Source organism: Monocercomonoides exilis (assembly GCF_001643675.1).
Source record: "Monocercomonoides exilis strain PA203 chromosome Unknown scaffold18-1597598, whole genome shotgun sequence".
NCBI lineage: Eukaryota > Preaxostyla > Oxymonadida > Polymastigidae > Monocercomonoides > Monocercomonoides exilis.
The window spans coordinates 876,805-901,837 of NW_027150563.1; the positions used below are offsets into that span (position 1 = coordinate 876,805).

The following is a 25,033-nucleotide window of genomic DNA, read 5'->3' on the forward strand; positions in this document are numbered from 1 at the left end:
AAGAATGTTGAAATCATCAAAAAAGAATGGAACAATTATCATTTGAAATTGATGCTAGAAATAACATAACAAATTTAAAGGAAATATTACCTGAAATTTTTTATTTTGATTTTTTTTTAAAAAGTGAATTGTTTAAATAAAAATAGAAATGAAAGTGAGCAAAATGAATGAAGTTTTAAAATGAAACAGAAAAAAAGCTTACAAGAAGCATCAATAGAAGGATGAGCGATGTAGATTTTATCTGCTTATATCTCTTCACAATTCCAACTCTCTTTCTTTCTTCCTTCCCTCTTCCTCATTCGCTGGAGTCTGTGATCCCCTCGCTTGAGATGGTGAATGTGCACTCAGACTCAGGAAGCAGCGGACTGTCGTATATTTTGCACACTCGCTGTTCTCCTTTTCCTTTCCGCAGAAACAGACGTGTTGTCGATGCATGAGCCATTATGTGTCCTCCAATCGGTTTCTTTGGATCTGCTCGTTCAAAGCATGAATGGATTAAATTATGAAATTGCAAAAAATGAAGCACAAATGAGTTGGCAAAAAGAATAATGTCAAAAACAATTCTTTCTTACAAAGAAAAAAAAATATTTTTGGTTTTATTTTTTTATTTTTACAATGCACTCCATCACACAAGTCTAACACACCTGCTTGGAACATTGCAGCAGCGCCTGGGTCAGCCACAACCTGGTTCGTCACAAGCACAGCCACCCCAAACTCCTCCGCAATCTTCATCAGCATCGACATCAGCTTTCCCAGCCGCTGCTGCCTGTCAGCCAGCTCACCCCGCCCGCTGAAGTCCACCCGGAACAGCGCTGTCACGCTGTCCACAATCACCAATCTGAACTGATCCTCTGCCATCTTCGCACACACTTGTGTCAGAAGCCCCGTCTGCTGCTCGTGTGTGTATGCCCTCGCAAAGATGATGTTGTCCAGCACCGCCCCTGGGTCCAGTCCATACCGCACGGCAATCGGCTCAATCCGCTCCGGTCTGAATGTTCCTTCAGTGTCGATGTATGCCACCTTGCCATTTCCTCCCCCTGCTTCCAGAGGCAGCTGGCACGTCACACACAACGTGTGCGCCAGCTGTGTCTTCCCCGTGCGGAACTCTCCAAACACCTCCGTGATGCTCATCGTCTCAAGCCCTCCGCCCAGCAGCGTGTCCAGCTCTTTCGAGCCTGTTGTAATCTTTACCACCTCCTTTCGTTTCAGCAGATATTCGCTCCCTGTGATGAACCCATTGAAAACCACTTTCTGTACCGCCTCCAAGATTTTGTCCAGCTTTCCTTCAGAAATACCCTTCACTTGTAGCAAATCCTGTTTGTGTTCATTTGGTAAAAAAAATTCAGTTCAAAGCAAATGTGAACAGCATTCAGATAAATGAATATTTTTAAAAAGGCATTCAATTCGAGCGTCAACTGAACACTTGTTTTTTCAAACTTTTTTTGTTCGCATTTGAAGGCTCTGCACGGTGAAGCATCCCGCCTCCTTCAGCTTTTTCACATCTCCCGCGTTTATGCCAAGTTCCACAAGCTATTGTTTCCAATTCATCCCACGTTTCACATTCCAAGAGAAAGAAAGCAATTATCAGACAGAGGTTGTAGAAAAATTAAGCAATATAGAGATTAGAACCCACAACAATTTCGACATAATTCAGAAAAAGAAGAAATTTTAATGCAAAAAATACTCAAATCTGAAAAACAAAAATAGAAAAAAGGAATTGCAAATGCATTTTTGTAAGCAAGACAAAATAAAGAAGCTCCACTTTCAAATAAGTCCATCACAATTCACCAGATTTTTCACACCTTGTCAATTTCCATAAAACTCTGAATATCAGCAGAAGCCTCTTCAACCATTTCTTCTTCCATTTGCTCTGTGCTCATTGTGTATTCTTTTTTGCTTTGCTATTCCTTTCTCTTGAACTTCCGGCATTCTTTAGAACATTTGAGAATTATTATGGCTTAATCAATTTCTTTTGAAAATCTTTTCAAACTCAAAAATCCAATGGACAAGAAATTATTGACTATTAAGTTTATCACAAATGTGTTTTGGTGATTGTTCTTTTGTTTTATACACAATGCACGAAAGGATTTCTGAATTCTTTAATCAACTTTTTTAATTTTTTTTTTCATTTTTTCTTGTTCTGAAAAAATGAAACAAATTTTAAAAGCAGTTTAATAAATAAAATTAATAACAGTGAATATCAATAAATCGAGTCAAAACATGATTATATTATGGTTATTTTTAGCAGATAATTAGAAATTATGAGTATATTGATCGTTTTGTTCATAGTCTGCTTTGTTTATTCAACCAGCATCAAATATAATTTATCAAAATTTATTATTTATTGTTATTATTTGTGATTGCTGATGACATGTTAATTTTCATGTTTTTATTGACTGTCAATATGAAAATGAATTTTTGTGTTGATATGTGTATTTAGCAAGTAAGTATGTCAACAGAAGGAGAAAATCACGACGAAAAACTCGACCAAGAAAGCGAGGAAGATGAGGAAGAGGATAAGCCTATTGAATCGGCTCTTCCACCTGTTTGCATTTTTAATTATATGTTTATTAAAAAAATTCATTTGTATTCTAGCGGAAACCAATTGCACCGAAAAGCAAAGCTCTCGCATATGGAAAGTTGCAACCAAAGAAAGGAGCAGGATTCCCTGTTTGTTTTATTATTGATTTTTTTGAATCTATGCAACATGAATTCTTTTTTATTTCAATTTAGGGAAGGCAACACTTCGACTCTGCTGATTACTTTAAAGAAAAGCAAACAAAGAAAGATCATCCATCTCACCCTGCTCAATAAGATATTCGTCCATGATATAATTATCATTTTGTTTTCTAATTATTCTGGAAAAGCATAATTTTATACTGTTTATTTGCCTTTTGCGCCATTTCTTACACTTCGTTATTACAAATGATTTTTAACAACCGATTTTTGATAGTTTAATAAGTATTATTATTGATGAAATGATCTTGTTTTATCGTATTTATTTGAATCCGGATGTGTTTCGTTTTATTGTTCTCAAATACATATATTTGCTAACATGAAAAAAATGCTCTATCGTTGTAATATGCGCCGTTGACTTCTTGACAGATTTTTGTTAAATTTCTGTGGGAAAAATTGAGGAACCGAACGTATAATTTTTATGACCATATATGTTCTCATTGAAGATGGCTTTTTCTGAATAGGTACTCGTTTTGTGAAGTGGAAGTCAATCAAATATTAGTTATAAAGAAAAAACACACTTGCAATCCTGAAGTTACGTTGGAATGATCGGAGATTATTTAGAATTGAAATAATTCAAAAAGAATTTTTATAGAAAAAAGGAATGCAACATGGAACATGTGTACAAGTTGGAAGCAAATATCTTTCTCTCGAAGCATTTCATATGACACCCAATCGTTGTTGGTTTCAAAGTAACATATTTTCTTTTCTTTTCTTTTCTTTTCTTTTTTGAGAAAAACAGAGAGAAATATAATTATTTTCGTTTGCTTTTGACTTTTGTCTTTTGTTATCTTCTCCAGTTAATCAAAAGGAATCCGTGCTAAAAATCAGCATAACCAAAGAATGTCAAGTGCAATTGAACAGAGTTGAACAACAATTTCAACAAGAAAAACAGAATCAAATGAGAAACAAACGTCAGAAACATATAACGTTGATGATGCCGAAACCAAAAGCAAAAACAACAAAAATTCTTTGAATTCATCAAAAACTTTATAAATTCACATGAGAAATCCAAATCACAACAAAATATCTTGCATTTCCGCCAATGCGAAAAAAAACTAATTGTTAAAAACCAAAGCAAAATTCTTGATTTATCTTCGAAATAAAAAAAAATCACTCTTCCGAATACCGTTCTCAAAAGTTTCACAAACAATCAAAAATGAATAAGAAAAAGAATAAAATACTTAGTCTTCTTTTTCATTCAATGATGAAAGCATTGCTATGTTTTTATTCTCCTTCAAAGCATCTTTCTCTTCCCCCTCATTTTCAGACTCAACATAGGCATTCTCAACATCTTCGTCATCGACGTACCAATATCCGATCGGATCATATTGATATTCATACTGCGAGTACTCATTTGAAGACATTTCTCCTGCATCCAAGCACTGAACAAGTTGAGTGAAACATGTTTCTTCTTCAACTTCCAATTCCAAAATGCCATTGACTTGTGGTTCATTCGCTTTCTCTTTCTCTTTCTCTTTCTTTCTTTCTTTCTTTCTTTCTTTCTTCTTTCTTTCTTCTTTTGTTTTTCTTTATCATTTCATTCGTATTCTCCAATTTTGGTGCAGAATGAAAGAAATCAAATTATATGCTTTGGTTTGCGACGAAGAAGATAAAATTGTTTGGAAGACCTTGCAGTATTGGAAGGAGAAGGAGGAGGAAGAGAAGAAGAAGAAGAAGAAGAAATATTTGAATAGAAGATATGTTTGACAGCCAAATGCGTGTTGCACAGATAGAATCACCAAACTTTCGTAGCCAAGCTTGATGTTTTTTTATTTCCCAAATTCTTTCAAAGCGAAATTCAGATGAGATTGTCCCTAATGCTGCTTGATTTCCAAAAAGCTCTCGACAATTGGATGTCTCGTTGATGGTGGTTCTCATTTGTTAAAAGGCAAAAGCGGAATCAGAAACAGAATTTCGTCGCTTTCCATATGTGCACAGCGCAGTCCGAGAAACAGGAAAACCTTATAAATAAAATTGATATTTTGGGGTTCTCCTTTTTTTCGTTGAATTCTTGTCTTTTTTTGTGATTAATATCCTTCCCTCGATATTGCCAGCCACTTTCCTTGCCAAAAAATACCATAAACTGCTCTTCCTGCCTAACATTCCAAAATGCTATATAATATTGTGCAGATTTTGTCCTTCATAGAATTCCATCCATAAATCTTCATTTTATAATATGAAAGTTGAATTTGTTTTCCCTCTTGCCCCAAATAAAAATCATGTATCTTCCGTAACTTCATTTATTTCCCAATGCCTATATAATAATCAGCTCCATTCTCATTGTGTTGCTCCACAAAGCGGAGATTGGCCATTTCAACAATTACTCACATTCCTGCACTTTGGAGAGGATACAGACGGAAATATCTTCACAATCAATAGAACTATAAAAATTACATACAATATCATTTTTGTGTTATTTATGAAATTGTTGTGTTTCCCTTGGCCATCCAATTGACAAAAATCAAAGGTCAGAATTCCAAAAATATTGCATCTCCACCATTGTCTGTTGTCACACAGGAAATAATATTTCAAATTCTACAGGTAATGTTCACTCACGGATTTCTCATCCTGTGAATGGAATATTCCGTTTTTTCAAATCTGATGATCATTAAATCCATTACAAAAAAGACTCAAGTTACAAACCGTTGTTTTTCTTCCTGGATGCAAGCCAAAAAATACCAACAGTAAACAGGATGGCGCGAGCACAGCTATTTTCGTTACTGCACAACGTTGTGTTTATTTGTCTGTTTCTTCTGTTCAGGCATGGGCTCATTCAATATGAATGATGAAATGGAATTGCTTTCTGGCTGCAATTACTTTCAAAAAATGCAGGCTGCACCTTGCACAAATGGATGTTTATGGTCTGCAGACATTGTTTTAATGGAATTCTTGTTAATTTCATTTCTTTCTTTTTTTCTTTGATTGAATTTTTGTTGAATAATAGTTTTGTGGGCTTGAAAATTTCGCGGAGGATGGGCAGAAGCAGAAAACCCCTTGGGCGTTATAGAGTGGATGAGCGAAGATGAATTTCAATCCGTTTTCGAGGCAGATCTGCTCAACAGAATGCAGAAAAAGATGGAGAAAAGAAAATATTCACCAGAAAATTCAATGTTGATATTGAAGGTTGGTGGATATAATAAAATAATGAAGGGCACCCCGAATAGTTGCTTTCGTTTTTTCTGAGTTGAACGAAAAAGTTGATAGGAATGATAGGATGAAACTTAGAAGAAAGAAGAGAAAGAATGAAAAGCTTCAAACTGATCTTTGCGATGCTATATTTTTTTTGAACCAGTACTTCTCGCCTAAATTGTTTTCAATCTGTGTTCATGTCTTTTGAAAGCTTCATCAAACAGAGAGGAAAACGTGGAGACTCAAAAAGAAGCGGAAATAGCTTTCCTGGCTTTTAGTAACATTAGCCAATATAGCGTATGTTCACTTCTATTTCATTTTTGATGTTTCTGAATTTTTTCTAAAAATCATTTATTCATAAGAAAGTGGAACAAGAACTGTATTTGAATGAACTCAAAGAAATCATTAAATATAATCAGGATCATCACGACATGACCCACGTTGCTTATCAATCTGCTTGGTGTTTTTTGATAGACCGATTGTTATACGATAAGAATGTGGAAGAAGTCATCGTGAATGTACTGCATTTTGGAAGAGAGGCAGCAAGAGAATTTGAAGAGCTGACAGAATGCATTGATTGGAAGAAGAACGATGAGAATGAAAAAAGAAGAAGAGAAACAAAAGAAGAGTTTATTATTACAAGATGGCTCAATGAGGTTTATGATTTCTTCGATTCATGCATATTGTGGAATGAAGAATTAGTTGTGCTTTTTAGCAGCATTGTTCGGGTGTATCGAGCTGCGAAGGATAATAACTGAGTAGTTAGCAATCAGTGTATTGATTCACGAAGAAACGCTGTAATTAGCAGAGGTGTGAAAGTTGAAGATTTATCGAAAGGAGGGGCTTTTGGTGTTGTTCTGGAGGAGATTCATCGACCAACGATGAACGTAAGAATAACGAATGATAGCTTGGGATATTTTCTTGCGATGTCATTTCGATTGAAAGAAAAGAAGAAAGATGAAAAGGAAGAAGTGAAAAGAAAAGGGTTGAAAAGGAGATTATTTGAGAAGATGGAAGAAGAAGGATTCGAAGATATCATCATAAGCTTTTATGAAAAATTTGATTTTTTCAACAGACGATATTGCCATGGACTATCATCGAATATTTCTGATTATTCTGTTAATGTTTAATAAAACAAAACTTTATATTTTATTTCTCAAAAGTTCGAATTTTCTTTTTTCATCATTTCGCAAAAAAGAAAGCAATTGACTTTTTTTTTCTGAAAAGACAAATTTTCAAAGCTTTAAAACAACAAAAAAAAAAAATTAAAAATGAAACAAAAAATTTTTTTGATCAGAATTTATGGATAGTGGTTTTCCTGATAAAGAAAAAATTGGAAAAACATACTTGAAATTTTATTAAAGTTAGTGCTTGTTGATCGTTTTTATTAATTTTATTTTTTTCGAAAACGAATTCAATTCTGATTTCGTCAAAAATAATTCAATCATTTTTACGTTCAGGTCTGCAAAAAAAAAATACTCGGGTTTATAAACGCTCTTTCCTTTTATAAAAAAATTATTCATAAAAAAGTCCAGATGAATCCGTATTCTGCATTACGATAAATGAAGTTTTCATTCAAAAATGGAATAAAATGGAATTGAAAAACACGTTATTCAGAAACGAATAATGTTATCTCCCAAAATTTCAATAAAATAGCAATAGTAATTTAATATTTTGAAAATGCAACGATGCAATCCAATCACACAATCTTCGAATCCTTTTTCTTCTAGCTTTTCAATCAACTCCCTTTTCATCTTTTTCACTTCTGCCTCATGTTTTTCCGTTTTCATCTTTCTATTCAACCGAATTGAGATTTTTTTGAAAAACGTCAAACAATGATAAACTTCATCTTCGTCCAATGACTGCAACTGAATCTTCTCTAAAAATATGTCAATAGCTCCTCCTTTCAGCAAGTCTTCATCTTTCGCATTTTTGCAAAAAACAATTAATTTTAATAACTCAACGCATGTGTTGCTAATTTCTCTGTGTTTACCCTTTTCAGATCGTGACACTCCAACAAGGATTCCGATAAGATCAGTAATTTCTTTATTCTGAAAGTCGCATCTGAACAAACAAAAATCCAATGTTTTCAACCATCTCATTATTATACTCACTTCACTCATTTCAATTCTGCTCTTTTCTTCTTCCTCTTCTTTTCTCTTCCAATCAACACATTTTGTCAGCTCTTCCAATTCTCTTCTTGCCTCTCCAACAAAATGAAGTTCATTCACAATTACAGCTACCAAGCTTTTGCCATATTCTAATTTGTCTGTCAAAAACTTCCATGCACACTGATAAGCAAGATGCGTAAGAATGTGATGTTTCTGATGATACAAGATAATTTCTTTAATCTCATTAAAATACAATTCATATTCCGTCTTCTGAAAAAAAACAGGGAAAAAAAATCAGCAAAATTTAAAAGGGAATAAAAATGTTCATACGCAGCATTTAACATTGCTCGATGCAAGCAAAGCCAGTTCCACTTCTTCTTTTGTCTCCTCGTTTGCCTTTTTCCTAAATGCAAAATCCAGAAGACAATGCGTACAAATACTTATTATATTTTCTGGGAAAGAACACTCTATGCTCAATAGATAGTATTCGCAAAGATCAATCAAAAGCTTTTCGTTCTTTTCATCTTTTTTCTTTTCTTCTTCCAAAATCATCCTTTCAATTCTTTCGTTGAGTAAAAAACATTTAAATCGAAAACCTGGGATTCCTTTGATAATTTTTAAATATCCAATGCGCTTTAGCAACAAAACTGCATTTTCAATTGAAATTTCCTTTTTTTTCATCATTTTTTCTAATTCATCTAAAACATTTCTTGATAAAGCTGATTCAAATGTTTTTCTTTCCATGTTTTCCATCATCCAATTTATTTCTTTGATCTTCTGCGTTTGTTCATCTTTTTCACAATTTTTTAGCTCAGAAAATAATTCTTCAAAAAGAAAAGAAAAGAAACAATTTAACAATAAAAAAGAATGCTTATTGGAATGACTTCAAACTGGAAAATTTTTCTAAGGCAGTTATCTCCTTCATTTTTAAAACATAGCGACCAGAATACACACAGATTTTTATCATTCATATTAAATGTTCAATTTTTTGAAAAGAAGAGATTGACAAAACATCAAAATTTTAATTAATCATAGGAATATACGCTCACACACCATCATCTTGCGCATGAGAATTTTTGACAAGATATAAGAATGAAAAACAATTATTTATTCTTTCTGTAATGAAGATATGGAAGCAATGATCAAAACATTTTATTTATCATTAATATTGATTTGCACATGAGAAAGAAATAATGTTTGTTTATCACTAAAATGTTCAAAAAGCTTTTATGAATGAAAGAATTCGTTTATATTAATTATTTGTTCATTTTTGTTCATTTTTTTTTTCTATTGTCTTCTTTTTTTGAAAATTTGAAAATCTGGAGTATTTTTTTCTTTTCTAGAATTAGTATGTTTGAGAATAAAAACCTTTTATTGTTCTGCGTGTGATAAACAAATTTTTATCAATTATCTTTTTTGCATCCCAGCTATTAAATTTCTTTATTTTTAGCAGTTCGATTTTCATTGAGGTGCAACAAATCAAAGAAGAGAGCTCGACATTGAACATAAAATGGTATTCAAAAACGCATGCGTATTGGTTGCAACTTCACTCGTTTCACAGAAACAGAGGATGAAAGCGAATATTTTTGAAAAATATAAGGATGAAAATAAAGAAGATGGAGAACGAAAAAGAAAAAATATTTTCAAATAATTGAACAGCAGCTTGAAAAAAGAAAAAGAAGGATTGTTAAAAATTTCACAAAGAAAGAGACTGAAAGCATCTTTCACTTTTCATTTATGAAAGAAAAATATTTCAAAGGAGAAAGAAATCAGTGTCGGAGTAGAAATAGAATATAAGTTCAATCAATATAATGATTATTCGTCATGTAATCTTCTCACCAGAAGTGCATTTTACATGCTATCAACAGAAAATGATAGATTATCTTCATTCAGCTATTTATGTAATTGCAACGGAAACAAACATCTTCCATTTCAGCACATTCTCAAGAGCGATTTAAAAAACAAACAAATTTGACTTCAATTTATTTTCAAACTTCATTTATGACATTTCCAACAAAACAATGCCAAAGTTTTTCCATTTCATCTCAGCTGCTTTTGTGCTTCGGTAAACATAGCCAATAAATGTGATTATTCATTTCTGTTCTTTCCAAAAGACGAACATTCACTTCTCCAAATTGAAATCTGCTTTTGGCAAATCATTCGACTGTTCAAAAAAGTTTGGCACAATTTGACATTCCTTTCATGAATGATAACAATTGGACAACTCCTTCGTTTTTGTTTCCAACAATTTTTGATGAATCATTTTTCCTTTATCGTTTTTAATTGTGTGGTTTTTCTGATCAAACTTTTTTTACTATGCGATGATCCTAATCAACAATGGGTGAAGATATCATCGGATTCTTCATTTTCAATCGATTAATGAGGGGGAATAAGACTCACAGAATTAAACTTTTCTTGAAAAAGTTCATTTCAACATAAGATTGACAATAACACATTGCTTTTCATCTCAACTGAATGAACAGAAGCACGACGGATACAAAATTATGAAATGTTCAGATTGGAAATAAGTCGTGACAAATTACGAAAAGACATTTTTACTGGTAATCGCATCTTCCTCTTTATCTTTTTCAATTTCTTCCTCCACTTCCTCTCCTCCTCCTTCTTTCGCTTTTCAATTTCATGAAACACATAATTTTATTTGTTCGTCGCTTAAGAAAAGACAGGCAAACACGGTAAAGCTTGCTCAATTAATTTGTTTTTTCCATAAAACTGAATTTATTTATATGAAAACCATATTGTTAACAAGAAGAAATGGTGAAAGAGTGAGTTAATATTCAAGTTACTTGAAATGTTCTCACAACGACTAAGCATAGGAAAGAAATCAGTTGCGCTTATTAAAGAGAAAAATTTCCACCCGACTTTTTTTTAGAAAAGCTTCTTAACACGCGTTTATGAATGAAGAGTTTATTTTTTGTTAGGCTTATGAAAAAAGTGAACAAATATCAACAAGCTTATAATCATTTGTTCTTTTCAAAACACGCTAATAATAAATAATTTGAAATCCATCATGCACTCTTTTTTATATCATTTTTTTTAACAGATATTGAGAAATTTCTTGAATAACATGTTATTTTCAGAACGAAAAATCAATTTTCCTATTCTTTCATAAAAAGAAAAAGAAAGGAAAGGAAAGCAAAGCAAAGCAAAAATTAAAAAAATCTTTTTGAGCAACAAAATTTGAAAAAATTACATGCAAACGATATTTATAAATCCACCTAAGATTCTTTAAGAGAATATGGGTTATATTGATCAGTTTTGTTTTTGTTTGATATAATTTGAAATGAGTTCTGCAGAACGAGAACAAGCAATTAAAGAATTCAGAGAAGCTCAAATGAACCATCTTGCAAAAGAGCAAGAAAGAAAGGCCGCACTCGAGCGCCTTCAAAAAGTGAAAACTATTTTCGATCAAACTGAGGAACAGATGAAAGCAATTCAGACAACAGGACAAATGATAGGAGATGTCCTTAGGGAGCTTCCAAATGGAACATGTATGATATTTCTTCTTATTTCAAAACTTGACATGTTTGAAATTCTTTTCGATTTTCATATTTTCAGTTATCATGAAGGCAAGTCACGGACCCCGTTATGTTGTAGTTTGCGCAAATCATATAGATAAAGAAGAATTAAAACCTGGAACTCGAGTAGCAATGGATCTTGCAACATTAACGTTTGACATATTTCTCCGATTATTATTGCTGTTGAATGTTTTTGCGATTTTTTTCAGAATAATGCGAGTTCTTCCACGCGAGACAGATCCTTCTGTTCATAAAATGTCAATCGAAGATCCAGGAAACGTTTCATTTAATGATGTTGGTGGATTATCTGAACAGCTTCGCCAAATTAGAGAAGTTATTGAATTACCTTTAACAAACCCTGAATTATTTTCACGTGTTGGTGTCAAGCCTCCAAAGGTTTCCGATTTTATCTTGTCTTTCTTATTTTTTCCCTTCTTTTTTTAAAATAAAATTTATTTTTCAACTTAAAAAAATTATTAAACAAAAGGGAGTGCTGTTGTATGGACCTCCTGGAACCGGAAAAACTCTTCTCGCGAGAGCCATTGCAGCAACGACTGATGCTTCATTTTTAAAGGTTGTTTCATCTGCTATTATTGAAAAATACATTGGAGACTCTGCGAAAACTGTTCGAGAAATGTTTCATTATGCCAAAGATCATGAACCATGCATTATTTTTATGGATGAAATTGATGCAATTGGAGGAAAGAGAAATTCTGAAGGTACATCTTCAGATAGGGAAGTTCAAAGAACTCTTATGGAAGTTTGCTTGTCAACTCAATTTTTTATAACATAATTTTTTCTTTAACACATTATTCTTAAATTTTTCCCGCTGTTTGGTTTAACAAAATGTAAATTTTAACATTTTCAGTTGTTGAATCATTTGGATGGTTTTGATGCGCTTGGCAAAGTGAAGATGATTATGGCGACAAATCGTCCCGACACGCTTGATGCTGCCCTTTTGCGGCCTGGTCGATTGGATAGAAAGGTTTGGCGAAATCTCCGATTCATTGAAATAGAAGCAAATAGTAATGCTAATGATTTTTGAAAATTATTCTCTTTTACTATGAAACTTTTTTATCTAACAATTATTTCAATGAAATAACTTTTTTTTTTTTTTTTCGATTGACGCATTTTCATTCAAACATACATATTTCATTGGCTAGATTGAGATTCCGTTGCCAAATGCAAGCGCTCGCCTAGAAATTTTGAAAATTCACTCAAAGCCAATTAACAAAATAGGAGAAATCGGTTTCATCTTTTTTAATTTTCATTTTTTTATTTAAAGCTTTTTATATTTGTTAATTTTATCAATTATTCTCATTCTTACTTGTTGAAACAAAATGTCATAATTCTTCTATGATTTGATGCAAAAAAATTTGAAATCTTTGAAAGATTTTGGTGTGTTTCTTACTCATTTATCGTAAATTTTCAAAATTTATTAAAAAAATCAAACATTCTTTTGAAATATATTTTTATACCTATTTTTACTTTAATAATTTTATTTTTAACTTCATTAATATTATTTTTTGTTTTTATTATTTATTTTTTTATGACAAATAATTCAGAACCAATTGTGAAGTTATCCGATGGGTTTAATGGCGCTGATTTGAGGAACATTTGCACAGAAGCTGGTTTGTTTGCTATCCGTGCACAAAGAGATGCAGTGACACAAGAAGACTTCATGAAAGCTGTGAGGAAGTTGGAAGAGACGAAAAAGCTGGAAGGAACATTGCATTATGAGAAAGTTTAGAGAAATGAAAATAAAAAGCATTAAAAGATTCTCGTTTCATCCTTATTACACCCTTTTTTTTTGAAATTAATAATTTCTGAAGAAACTATTTTTATTTTCCACTTCAAAAAATAAACAAAAATAAAAAAGAATATTGAGCAAGTATTTAGAACTGCTTTTATACCTAAAAAATTATAATGCAATTTTTCTTATCTTATCCAATCAAATCTTATCTTTCATTCTTATTTGCTTGAAGCTCATTTCCAAACCAAATGCTCACAAACACTCTATTTTTCAAAATCTGCTTTTGAGAAAATTTTTCATCAAACAAATTAAAATTTCAATTTCTAAATTAAAAAAAAAAGCTATCTTTCCATTAATAAATTAAATAAAATGATTTTTCTTCAAAAATGCGTTTCACATATGTAAAAAAAAAAAGAGAGAGATTAACTTTATCTTTTTGTTCTTCCTCCTTGTTTTGTTTGCTTTGTCTTTGAAGATGTTGGCAATTCTGACTCAGCCATATACTTTTCGATTGCTTCTTTCAATTCGTTGACAACTTTGTATTCCTCCTTCCCAAATTCGGACAAAAGCTTGTATCTTTCCATTTGTTCTTTTTTCTGTTCTTCTCCTGCTTCTTCATCATCGAATCCTGCATTTTTTATGAAATAGATGGAAAATATTTTGACAAGTTTCAAAACAAAATTTAAAATGATATTCAAACAAACAAGCAAGCAAACAAACAAATTATTGCAAGAAATAAAAATAAAAGAAAACACACCTTCAACAACAGCATCTATTCTTGAGTCCAAATCTTCTTGCTCTTCTTCTTCATCCTCCTCTTCCTCCTCTTCTTCATTCTCTTTATCACCAAAGTCTCCGCTTCCCCCTTCTACCACAATATCGCTCTCCTTCCTTGCTTTCTTCTTTCTCTTTTCATCATCTTCCTCTTCCTCTCCTGCTCCATTTGCCCCATTTCCATCTTCTTTCCTCCACTTCGCGTCCAAAAGCCGTGTCAGTCCATAATACTGCAGCACTTTCCTCAAAGGCGATATCGATTTCCCTCCAAACACTCTCGCTGCAACCATCTTTTTCACACTCATCCGAACTGCTTTCGTCTTCTCGCTTTCTCCTCCAAGCGCTCCAGCTCCTCCACTTCTCCCCAGCGCTGACGATGCTGCAGCACCTGATTTTCCTTTCCCTCTCCCACTTCCACCACCAACAATAAACATCGCAGCCACAGACACTTCGTTCTTCTTCTTCGACGGATTCTTCACAGCGTCCAGCGCAGTCAGCGCTGTACTCACTTTGTTCCCATGCTCTGCATTGCATCTCCTGGTGAATGCTGCTTTGATCGGCCCAGGAATCGCCAGCTCTCCTGTCAGCTGTTTGAATGTCGTCAGCTCAATCAGATCGTCCCAGTCCACACGAGACATGTTGTACTCATCCAGAAACGAGATCACTCCATCCACTGCCTCTTCAATCCTCTCTTTTCTCGCAGTGCTGTCTGCTTTCCCTCCTCCTCCTCCTCTCCTTCCTGAAGAGCTTCCAAGTGAGTCAAGCCCATTGTCAGAAAGATCCTCAATTGATTCCATAAAGCTGCTTTCTCCTCCTCCTCCTCCTCTGCCTCCTCTCTGGCTGTTCATGCTCTCTTCTTCTTCTTCATTCCCAATGTCCATCAGTGGAAGAGTGGATTTCAACCGCATCACTTTCAGCACCCCATCTGTCTGTAGCCTTGTTTCTGGGCACATCATCTTCGGCGATGCCCTTACCCGGAATTCATGGCACATCCTCTTCCCTTTCTTCATCGTCTGCATCTGCCCCATCATTGTCGGAAATGTGATGATGTTGTCCTTGCCATACCCGAACTCCTGAATATACCCACGCACATAGAAACCTGGTGTGATTGTCGATTGAACCGCATGCATCGGAGCCAGCGTCCAGTTCATCTCAGAGCGGATCTTCGCCTCAATCACATCGCCAAATGAGACTGACTCAGCAGCAGCGGCAAATATCTCCTCTTCCCGCAGCTCGCGATTGTCCAGCCCGAACAAAGCGGAAGACGAGAGCGAACCAGCCAAATTGTGTGACGGAGAAGAGTAAGAGGAAGGCACAGCGTATTTGTTTCCGTAAGGGCTTGAGCCTTCAAACGCATTCATGTTGTTTTCTCCTTTCAGAGAAGAAGAAAGCGGGAAAGACGACGAAAGCGAAGAAGGAGAATTCCTTCCCTGTGAATTAACTATCTCCATCTCCTCGTTCTTCACCCCCATCTCATCCAACCCGCTGAAGTACTTCTCGTTGCTTCTCTTCCACGGCAGAGTGAATCTTCCTCCTTTTCCCGTCGCCACTCTCCGGCACCCGACCCATCCTTCGTGCAGAATGCGCCGGTGGATCGGCGGGTCAGCGAACAAAGAGCGGTACTGCAGCGGATACGCAGGCAGAGTGCGGATGTAGTTCTCCTGCATAAACAAAGGGACGATGCCGTTGTCCACAAAGTAGTAGTCAATGCGCTCGTTGATCGTGTTGGCGTGGTAGCTCATCGAACTCAGGAACTTCGGCACGACAGTGAAAACAGTGACTGCCACATCCTTCTGCATCGCCTTCATCTTAGGGCGGAAGTGCTGATAGTCCATTGGAGTATCCTTCCACATCTGACACACATTTAGAATCTGTCTGATATCTCCCCCCGTTGACTGGATCAGCGTCTCCAGTACATTTCGGTCAACAGTACACCCTTCAGTGTTTAGAATGGGGATGATCCTGTTCAAGATGGAGATGCTGTGCGGACGCTGGAACGGCAGGTCGAGGCACTTATTGCGCAGCGTGCGGATCTTCGGCGAGGTCTTGTCGTTGCAGATGCAGATGATTGGCACCGACGTCTCATCTATCAGCTTCACCAGCTCCGCCATGCCTCCTCTGTCGCCGCCTGCCATTCCATCCACTTCATCCATAATGACACACAGCTTCTTCCCAGTGCGAGTTATGTGCTTTTGAGTCACTCGCCCGCTGTCTGACATCTCACTGTCGTCTTCATCGTCCTCATCATCGTCGTCTTCCTCCAGCTCTCCTTCAACATACCTGCCTCTTCCTCCTCTCTTCGCCATCTTCTGCTTCTCCTCCTTCATCTTCTGCCTTTCTTCCTTTTTTGTACCCCAGAATCCTTGCAGCGTAAACGACTGCAGTGCATTCGAAACAGCCTCCGTCAGTGCGTTTTTGCTTCGTGTGTCTGACGCATTGAACTCCAACACCTCATAACCAGCTTCTTTGCACACAACATGTGCTGCTGTTGTCTTTCCAATCCCTGGCTGCCCTGAAATAAGAGCTGCATTCGCTTCACTAACTGCTTTTCCGTACTTGCTTCGCTTGTTTCCCTTTGCAGGCTCTTTCTCCTCTTCCTCTTCTTCCACATCATCTTCATCTTCTCCCTTTTTGCCTTTCTTCTTCCTTCCCTTTGTCTTTTTCGCGCTTTTTGTAGGTGTCCAGTTTTTCAGCCAGTTCAGCAGCTCCTGAATGGATGTCTGATTGCCCATGATGTCTGCGATCTTCGTGGGGCGATACTTCTGTGCCCAAAGACTTGAACTGAAGTGAACGAAATTTGATGTGGATGATGAAGGTGATTTAAAAAATCATTGTCAGAATGGATGTTTGATTTATTGTGTAAGAATAAATTTTTAGAATTGTGAAAGCAATTAAAAACAAAGCAGTCCATTAGAAAAGAAAAGAACAGTTAAAATTGAAAAGAATTTTTACAAGAAAAATAAAATCTGAGACACAAACTTCACAACTGTAGGCTTAACTGTTGCTTTTATCAGCTTTTGTGGAATGGTCAGCGTTTGCACAGTTTGCGTGTCTTGTGCTTTATTGTTCTTTAGCAAGTCGAAAAATTCGTCTGACATAGAAAAATTAATCCAAAGAAAAAGACATGAATTTTAAAATTTGTTTAATCATGAAAAAAAGATAAAATTTAATTGAATGACTTTTCTCGTAAAAAAAAACCACAAATTTTCTTTGATCTCGCTTGTTTTCTTCGCAAACCTTCATTCAATACTTTCGTTCCCAATTTTTTTGCTTTTTCTGCTTTTGAAAATCCTGTTGCCTTCCCTTGGATGAGATAGTTGACAGTCTTACTAACTGAGCTGTGCACAGTTCTGTATAAAAAGTAATCAAAACAGCAATCAAAGAGTTTTCAAATAAAAGGGCAAATTAATAATTATTTAATTTTTTTATCAATCTCAACAAAAATAAGAGCAACGTAAATGACTTTTTTCATACAAAAAAATAAAAAAATAATTCTTCACCTTTTTCATATCCTCACAATTTTCCATTTTCACAATGAATCTCTTCATTTTCTTTTTTGAAAAAAAAATTATTTCTTCATCTACAAACCCTCCATATTGTTTGATAAGATCAATGCATTGCTCTCTTCCCATTGAATCCAGCTGCCCCGTCACCGCAAAATGCAAGCCAGCCAAGCAGTTTGGCTGTCCAACTGGAATTTGCTTCTTACCTGGATTCGCAGGTCCGTGGCTTTTTGCTGCCAAACTGTAGAAATGAAATGCATATTTTAAACAGAAAAACGAAAATAAGTTGTATTATTTTTTCAAAAATACACATTTACGACAATTCATAAGAAAAAATTCAAATACAAATTCAGAAATTCAAGGTTAAATCCGTTCAGAAAAGCACACTATGGATTGAATTTGCCCTTTACTGGAGCAGGACCGGAATCTTCTTCCTTTTCTTTTGTTTCTTTTTTCTCCTTCAAAGGTTTTGAAACTTCCTTCTCAACACGTTTTTGCTTACGTGGTGATAACACTTCCGAAGATTGCTTTTCTTGGTGGAGATAAGATTTTGGATGATCACTCTGACTATCTTGGCTGTCATCCTTTTGAATTGTGATGTGTTGAATTGGCTTTTTTGGAGTATGAATTGGAGGAGAAGCAATAGGAGGTTGCACATAAGTTTTAGAAGCTGGCTTTAAATCTTGTGTGTGATGTGAAGCTTGCGGGGGTTCATGCAGATCAGGCTTTATATCAAAAGATGAAATAAGTTCTTCTTTTGGAGATACAGAAAAAGAATCTGGAGAAGAAGGAACAGGCTTTTTTGTAAATGGATCAATTTTTGGTCCACCAACTTTCAAAAATGAAAAGTTAGATTTTGGAAGAGGAGGTGCTTGGAGAAACGAATCACCTGTCAATTTATCGATCATGACAAAAATTTAAAAAATAGTTCAAAAAAGAGAAAGCATTCGTAACGAAACATTACAATAATTAAAAACTTTCAAACTGTCTTTCTTTAGCAAAGCAGGTGGAGGAGTCATCGGCATGAAAAGAGGAGGAAGAGTTCCTTTTGGCTTTTTCGGTAAAATCTCACGCGAAAGATCTATACCCTGTAAATATTGCATAAAAAATTGAAATTAAATAAAGGAGATATTTATAAAATCATTATACCTTCGTATCATTGTCAAACAAATTTGTTTTTTCAGCCATTTTAAAATAAAGGGATCTCAATTCTTTTTTAAACATAGTTGATATTTTATCGAAAGTGGTCAACATGCATAGGATCATGCTCATTAAAGAAGAAAAATTACATATTTTTTTCAAAAAGCCTTTTATCATCATATTCAGTTTTGTTGAATGCTTTTCTTACCAAACTGTTTTCTCAAAATCATCATTCACAAATGTCAAACAAAAAAAAAGTCCATCGTTAAAAAGAATGCATCAATTTTTTGGTATAATCTGACGAGCATGATTATGTCAAATTTTTGATTTTATTTCTTGTAAATTTTCCTTCGAAAAGTGAAGTTACAACTCTTTCATATGCAACAATGATTAAAGTTGCATTGATAAACATCAAATGCTCGTTCTTCTCTTTAGCAGCAATTTTAATTGCTCCAAAAAGAAGATCAGCAAGCTCTGAATTCTGCATTGTTGAAGGAAGATACGAAAATGATTGTGCATTTTGTTTGCTTTTGGATAACTTGTCACTTTCGAAATTGGAAGAAAATGAATTTAATGAAGCAGAAATATTCTGTTTCATTGCTCCTCTCTTCTTTTCTGCTTTTTTGATGTTTATTTCTTCTTTCTTTATAAGTTGTGGATTCTCACTTATCTTCTTCGTCATCGTCATCAAATCAGTATTTTCTTCTTCTTTTTCATTATCTTCTTCATCTTTTTCATCTTTTTCATCTCCAACTTCAGAAGAAGCAGAAGAAAAAGAGAAAAATGAATAAGAAGAAGAAGAGGAAGAAGACAATTGTTTTGACATCTGCAAAAAGGCGTTGTGAAGAGGAAGACTCAAAATAAACTGGAATGCTTCTTCGAATGTCATAACATCTGCTGTTAAAATTGATAGACTCTTCATTCTCTGTTGTGTGTTAGATGAAGAAAAAGAAGGGGATGAAGAAGACGACGAAGAAGAAGAAGACGAGGAGGAGGAAGAAGAAGAAGAGGAGGAGGGAGAAGAAGCAGGAGAAGAGGAAAGAGAAGAAGAAGAAGCGATTTCATTGAAGTAGCCAATCAGATGACTCACAATGAAGTGTGGATTGAAAGAATAGCAGAGAAGCTGAGTGAGAAATTCTTGTTTTGTCAGCTGGATGCTTTCGAATGTTTGGACAAGATGAGAAGGTGAAAGGAGGAAGTCATACGGGAAAGGAGGGGAAGAGGAAGAGGAGGAAGAGGAGGAAGAGGAGGAAGAGGAGGAAGAAGAAGGAGGAGATTGAGAAGAAGAAGAAGAAGGAGGAGGAGGAGAAGAAGAAGAAGAAGGAGGAGATTGAGAAGAAGAAGAAGAAGAAGAAGAAGATGATGATGATGATGATGATGAAGAATCAGTCAAGTTTGATGAATTATCATCATTTTTCTGTTCTTCTGTATTTTCTGATGAAGGTGACAATAAATCTTTTGAGGAGAAAGCCGAAGGAAAAGAGGAAATAGACAAAGAAGTTAGAAGTGATGAAAGAGAAAAATTTTTGAAAGAAGAAGAAGAAGAAGAGGAAGAAGAAGAGGAAGAGGAAGAGGAAGAAATTGAAGAAGAAATTAATGAAGAAGAAGAAGAAGAAGAAGAAGCAAATAAAGAAGAATCCAATGAATCCATCCCACTTATTGGAGAAAACAAAATCATTGGATTAATTTTGTGTGAAAATGTTGTCGATGAAATTTGCTCAAAAAACTTCAAAGAAGCTTTTCGGCTTTGCAAAAACGGCTTTTCAAAGGGAGTTCTTTTGATTGAACTGAAAATGGCTGAAACGTTGAATGGAAGATTGACTTTGCAGCTTTGTTTATTATTGGTTATTTTTTGGTTATTTTTTGTTGCTTTTTTATTATTTTTATTATCAATATCCTTCACATTTTTCTTCTTCGTGTTTTGATAAGAATTTGAGATTGAAGATGATTTTCTTGTTAAATAGCTAGTTTCGATTGTCTGATTGATGTTCGGAGAAATTTGAGGCATATCCGGAGAAATAGATATGTTTTCTGCTGTTAAAGCATTCTTTTCAGCTGAACTGTTTTGAATTTGCTTTTTCTTTGTTCTTTTTGTGTGTTCAGATTTCAATTTATCTCCCTCCTCCTCTTCCTCTTTTTCATCTCCAGCTTCAATCTCTACAACTTTTTCTTCTTCTTCTTCTCTTCCTTCTTCTCCCTCTCCCTCTTCCTCTCCTTCTCCTTCTCCTTCTCCTTCTCCTTCTCCTTCTCCTTCTCCTTCTCCTTCTCCTTCTCCTTCTCCTTCTTCCTCTCCTTCTTCCTCTCCTTCTTCCTCTCCTTCTCCTTCTCCATCAAAGCACATTCCATTCATTCTGCAGGCACGAAACATCGTCAAAGGAGATTCATTTACTTCACACAGCTCATCAATCAACATTTCACTTCTGAACCTCCTCTTTCTATTGCTTTCTTCTTCTTCTTCTTCTTCTTCTTCTTCTTCTTCGTCTTCGTCTTCGTCTTTCTCTTCTTCTTCAATCAAAAAATCATTGAATTCATCATCATCATCATCATCTTCTTCTTCTTCTTCTTCTTTCTTCCTCTCTCTTTCTTCTCTCTCAATTTCTTTTATTATTGGTATTTTCGATATATTCGACAAATAAGAGTTTTCTGTAAGTTTTGTAGCATCTTTCAGAAGTTCGTTCAAATTTTCATTTTTCCCTTTGCATTCTGCTTTATAACCTTCAAGAAATGATAAAATCTCTTTTCCCTTTTCAATATCGATTTTATTTGTTATTTCTTCTTCTTCTTTCTCTTCTTTATTCCTTTTCTCTCCTTTCTCCCCTCTCTTTTTCTCTTTCTTTTTCTCTTTTTCTCTTTCTCCTTCCAAATCTTCACTATTATCAAAAGTTTCTTCTCCTTCTTCCCTTTCATCTTCATCTGATTCATCAAGCATCAAACAAAATGGAATTTTCCTTTCTTCTTCTTCCTCCTCCTCATCTTCTTTCTCATCTTTTCCTTCTTCTCTTTCTCTTCCTTCTTTTCCTTCCTCTTTTCCTTCCTCTTTTCCTTCCTCTTTTCCTTCCTCTTTTCCTTCCTCTTTTCCTTTTCCTTTTCCTCTCCCTCTCTTTCTTTCAATCACAACATCTTCCACTCTCTCAAACTCAAACTTAGTCGGCTTATAAAACGTGAAAATTTCATTCGCCAATTCTTCTGTTTGCATCTTGTCGATTTTCCCCATCTCTTCTTTCTCCTCTTGCTTCTTCATTTCCTTCCATTTTCGGTCGAAAATTGGATTTATGATATTCTTCTTCTTCTTCTTCTTCTTCTTCTTTTTCTTCTTTGTTGTTATCATCATCATATTCATGCAGTTGTTATTCAATATGCAATTATTTTCATTATTTTCATCTATTTCCATTTCTTTTTTCTCTTCTTTCTCTTCTTTCTCTTCTTCCTCTATCATTTCCTTCTCCTCCTTCTCCTCTTCTCTTTCTTCTTCTTCCACTTCTTCTTCTTCCTTCACTTCCTTCTTCTCCTTCTCTTCTTCTATTAATCCTTTTTCTCCTCTTCTTTCTCCTTCTCCTTCATCATCATCATCATCATCATCTTCTTCTTCTTCTTCTTCTTCTTCTCCTTCCTTGTTCATTCCATTTTTCCCTTCAAATTCCTTCTGTATTTCATTTATGCTGTCCAAAAAGAAAGAAGAAATTCGATCTATCAAAGTTGAATGAGAAGAAGGTTTTGCAACTTTTTGAGGAGAAAATAGAGAAACATCTTGTTGGTTGGAGTTTGAGGGATGTTTTGAGGGAGAAGAAGAAGAAAAAGATGATGGTGATGACGAAGAAAGATTTGAAGAAGAAAGTGATAATGAAGAAAAAGAAGGCGATGAAGGTGATGAAGGTGATGAAGATGATTTTTTAACTTCTTGAATTTTTTCTTGTTTAAGGTTTTGCTTTTGTTCTTTTTCTTTTTCTTTTTCTTTTTCTTTTTCTTTTTCTTTTTCTTTTTCTTTTTCTTTTTCTTTTTCTTTTTCTTTTTCTGGCTTTATTTCTGATTCTTTTTCTTTTTCTTTTTCCTTTTCCTTTTCTTCCTTTTCTTCCTTTTCTTTCTTTTCTTTCTTTTCTTTTCCAATTTCTGTTTCATTCTGCAATGAATGAAGAGAAGTCTTAGGAATAAGAGGCAAAGGCGATTCAAATGGATTTCTTGCTGTGTAAGGTGGAAGAACAGAAGGACGTTGCTTTGGAGGGGAAGAAAGAGAAGAAGAAAGAGAAGAAGATGATGACGAATTTATAGAAGAAGAAAAAGAAGCAGAAGAAGCAGAAGAAGCAGAAGAAGCAGAAGAAGCAGAAGAAGCAGAAGAAGCAGAAGAAGCAGAAGAAGCAGAAGAAGCAGAAGAATGTGAAGAAAGAGGAAGAGATGAACAATCATTATTATTATTATTTGTTTTTGAAGAAGAAGAAGAAGAAGAAGAAGAAGAAGAAGAGGGAGAAGAAGAAGCTAATGATGATGATGTTTTTGCCATTGATGAAGAATGAGATATATTTTGAATTGAATTTAGTGTAGAAGAGTTTGATATGGTTTGTGAAGGAGTAATAGAAGGAGAAGGAGAGGGAGAGGGAGAGGGAGAGGTGGAAGGAGAGGGAGAGGGAGAGGGAGAGATGGAAGGAGAAGGCGTTAAAGAAGGAGAAGGAGAAGGAGAAAAAGAAGAAGAAGGAAGGGAAGATAAAGAACATGGAATAGCAGAAGCAAGAGAATGAGCAGCAACTGCTGCAGAAGCAGAGTCTGAAGGAGAAGGAGAAGGAGAAGAAGATGAAGAAGAAGAAATTGATGATGATATTGTTGCTGTTGAAGATGTGAAAGAAGAAGAAGAAGAAGAACCAGAAATCATCTCATTTTGTTTCTTTTCATTTTGATCAGTCAAACTTGCACATTTACGTTCTTCTGATGTTTCACTGGCTTTCTCCTTTTCAACTGGAGATTTCGATTTTGAAGGCATAGAAGACGATGAAGGCAATGAAGAAGATGAGGAAGAAGCAGAAGAAGATGTTGATGATGAAGGTGAAAGAGAAAGAGAAGAAGAAGAAGATGATGATGATGAAGCAGAAGATGAAGGAGAAGGAGAAGGTGACTGAGATGGTGATTGAGGTGGAGAAAGCGATGCCAAAAAGGACAAAAGAGAAGAAGGCATAGAAAGAGGCAGCTCTGATGGGATTGGAGGAATAAGAGCGAGATTTGGCAGGAAACCGGTCTCGTAGTTTAAAGAAGGGGTTAATAGCTGGGAATTAGAGGGAGAATGAGAAGGGGTTTGAGAAGGGGTTTGAGAAGGGGTTTGAGAAGGTGTTTGAGAAAGAGAAAGAGAACGTGAATGCGAATGTGAGTGAGAAAGTGATTGTGGTTGAGTTTGCGATTGTGATTGCAAGTTATCTTGACCGCTGCGCAGTGGTGTAGAAGCTGCTGGATGCTTTGGTGTTTCTTTGATGGTTGGCGTTTTTGTGAGGTTTTTCTCTGAATCTTGGTTGGAATTTGTAAGTGAAAAGGCTTTGGTGCTTTGGGTTGAATCTGGTATTATCATTGTCTGGACAACTATTGGAGTGTTTTCTTTTGTCGGAGTTGATGGACTTTCATCTGAAACTTTTTCTTGTGCTGAAACATTGGAAAAATTGTGATCTTTAAGAATGGTTGACCCTTCAGGTTTTTTTGTTGAAATAAAATTTACATTTGACGAAGCTTTTTGACTCTCATTTTTGCTTTGTGTGTCAGGCTCAGATTTCTTTTTCTTTGTTTGCATTTTGCTTTCTTTTTTGATGAGTGAAGTAATTAATGAAATCTCTTTCAAATTAAAAAGATTGTCAACTTGAAAATGATTTCCAGAATTTTTCATTAGCTTCAATAGATCTTTTGCTGATGGAAGTCTGAAGTCTTGACGATTTTTTCTTTGCTCAGAAGAAGTTGAAAAATTTCTTTTTGTAGAAAAATCACTTTCACTTTCACTATTAAATAGACTGTCAGAGTCATCATCCGTCTTTTGTTGAGGAACATAACGTTTATTTTCTAGAACTTTGTTCGATTCCATCTGTATTGAGTTATCTTCCATGGAATCTGGAAACAACTAAATTTTGGAATGTATCAAAATATTAAACACAAATAAAATTAAAAATAGGAATGAAAAGTAAAAAAATATAAGTTCCATACAGATGAATCGTCATCCATGCAACAAATTTATTGGGCAAAAATTTCTCAAAAACTTTCAGAAAAAAAATTTGTAATGGCTCTTAAGGAGAGTTTTAAATCAAATTTATATTATACTGAAAGAAGTGAGAATTCCTTCATCATATTTTATAATTCAAAATTGAATCACCAATCAAATAACCACCC

At 34.8% G+C, this 25,033-nt stretch overlaps 6 protein-coding genes across 6 annotated transcripts; 3 read left to right on the top strand and 3 right to left on the bottom strand.

Annotated features, from left to right (window-relative positions):
* Positions 1 to 84: 84 nt before the first annotated feature.
* MONOS_6229 (putative Meiotic recombination protein DMC1) lies at positions 85 to 1,910 on the bottom strand. Its single transcript, XM_067876445.1, has 4 exons — positions 1,803 to 1,910; positions 1,438 to 1,530; positions 645 to 1,314; positions 85 to 471 (listed from the first exon to the last, which is right to left on the bottom strand). The coding sequence occupies exons 1-4, from the start codon at positions 1,878 to 1,880 to the stop codon at positions 296 to 298; spliced, it is 1,017 nt and encodes a 338-aa protein (XP_067728869.1). The 5' UTR covers positions 1,881 to 1,910; the 3' UTR covers positions 85 to 295.
* A 351-nt stretch (positions 1,911 to 2,261) lies between these two features.
* On the top strand, positions 2,262 to 3,464 carry MONOS_6228 (uncharacterized protein; the record flags this gene model as incomplete). The annotated part of the gene is made up of 4 exons (XM_067876444.1): positions 2,262 to 2,288; positions 2,441 to 2,545; positions 2,596 to 2,670; positions 2,734 to 3,464. 4 exons carry the CDS (start codon positions 2,262 to 2,264, stop codon positions 2,812 to 2,814), a joined length of 288 nt encoding a protein of 95 aa, XP_067728870.1. The 3' UTR covers positions 2,815 to 3,464.
* Positions 3,465 to 5,565: 2,101 nt separating this feature from the next.
* MONOS_17467 (uncharacterized protein) lies at positions 5,566 to 7,128 on the top strand (the record flags this gene model as incomplete). Its single annotated transcript, XM_067870390.1, has 4 exons — positions 5,566 to 5,600; positions 5,684 to 5,739; positions 6,080 to 6,165; positions 6,231 to 7,128. The coding sequence occupies 4 exons, from the start codon at positions 5,566 to 5,568 to the stop codon at positions 6,624 to 6,626; spliced, it is 573 nt and encodes a 190-aa protein (XP_067728871.1). The 3' UTR covers positions 6,627 to 7,128.
* A 4,116-nt stretch (positions 7,129 to 11,244) lies between these two features.
* MONOS_6227 (putative 26S protease regulatory subunit 10B) lies at positions 11,245 to 13,409 on the top strand. The gene is made up of 8 exons (XM_067876443.1): positions 11,245 to 11,488; positions 11,556 to 11,667; positions 11,725 to 11,911; positions 12,003 to 12,275; positions 12,384 to 12,500; positions 12,679 to 12,763; positions 12,908 to 12,913; positions 13,081 to 13,409. The coding sequence occupies exons 1-8, from the start codon at positions 11,281 to 11,283 to the stop codon at positions 13,263 to 13,265; spliced, it is 1,173 nt and encodes a 390-aa protein (XP_067728872.1). The 5' UTR covers positions 11,245 to 11,280; the 3' UTR covers positions 13,266 to 13,409.
* Positions 13,410 to 13,446: 37 nt separating this feature from the next.
* On the bottom strand, positions 13,447 to 18,942 carry MONOS_6226 (Replication factor C subunit 1, RFC1). Its single transcript, XM_067876442.1, has 8 exons — positions 18,695 to 18,942; positions 18,531 to 18,633; positions 17,933 to 18,434; positions 17,631 to 17,786; positions 17,280 to 17,392; positions 17,022 to 17,133; positions 14,026 to 16,823; positions 13,447 to 13,896 (listed from the first exon to the last, which is right to left on the bottom strand). Exons 1-8 carry the CDS (start codon positions 18,863 to 18,865, stop codon positions 13,697 to 13,699), a joined length of 4,155 nt encoding a protein of 1,384 aa, XP_067728873.1. The 5' UTR covers positions 18,866 to 18,942; the 3' UTR covers positions 13,447 to 13,696.
* Positions 18,868 to 24,752, bottom strand: MONOS_6224fu6225 (uncharacterized protein; the record flags this gene model as incomplete). The annotated part of the gene is made up of 1 exon (XM_067876441.1): positions 18,868 to 24,752. One exon carries the CDS (start codon positions 24,750 to 24,752, stop codon positions 18,996 to 18,998), a length of 5,757 nt encoding a protein of 1,918 aa, XP_067728874.1. The 3' UTR covers positions 18,868 to 18,995.
* Between the last annotated feature and the right edge of the window lie 281 nt (positions 24,753 to 25,033).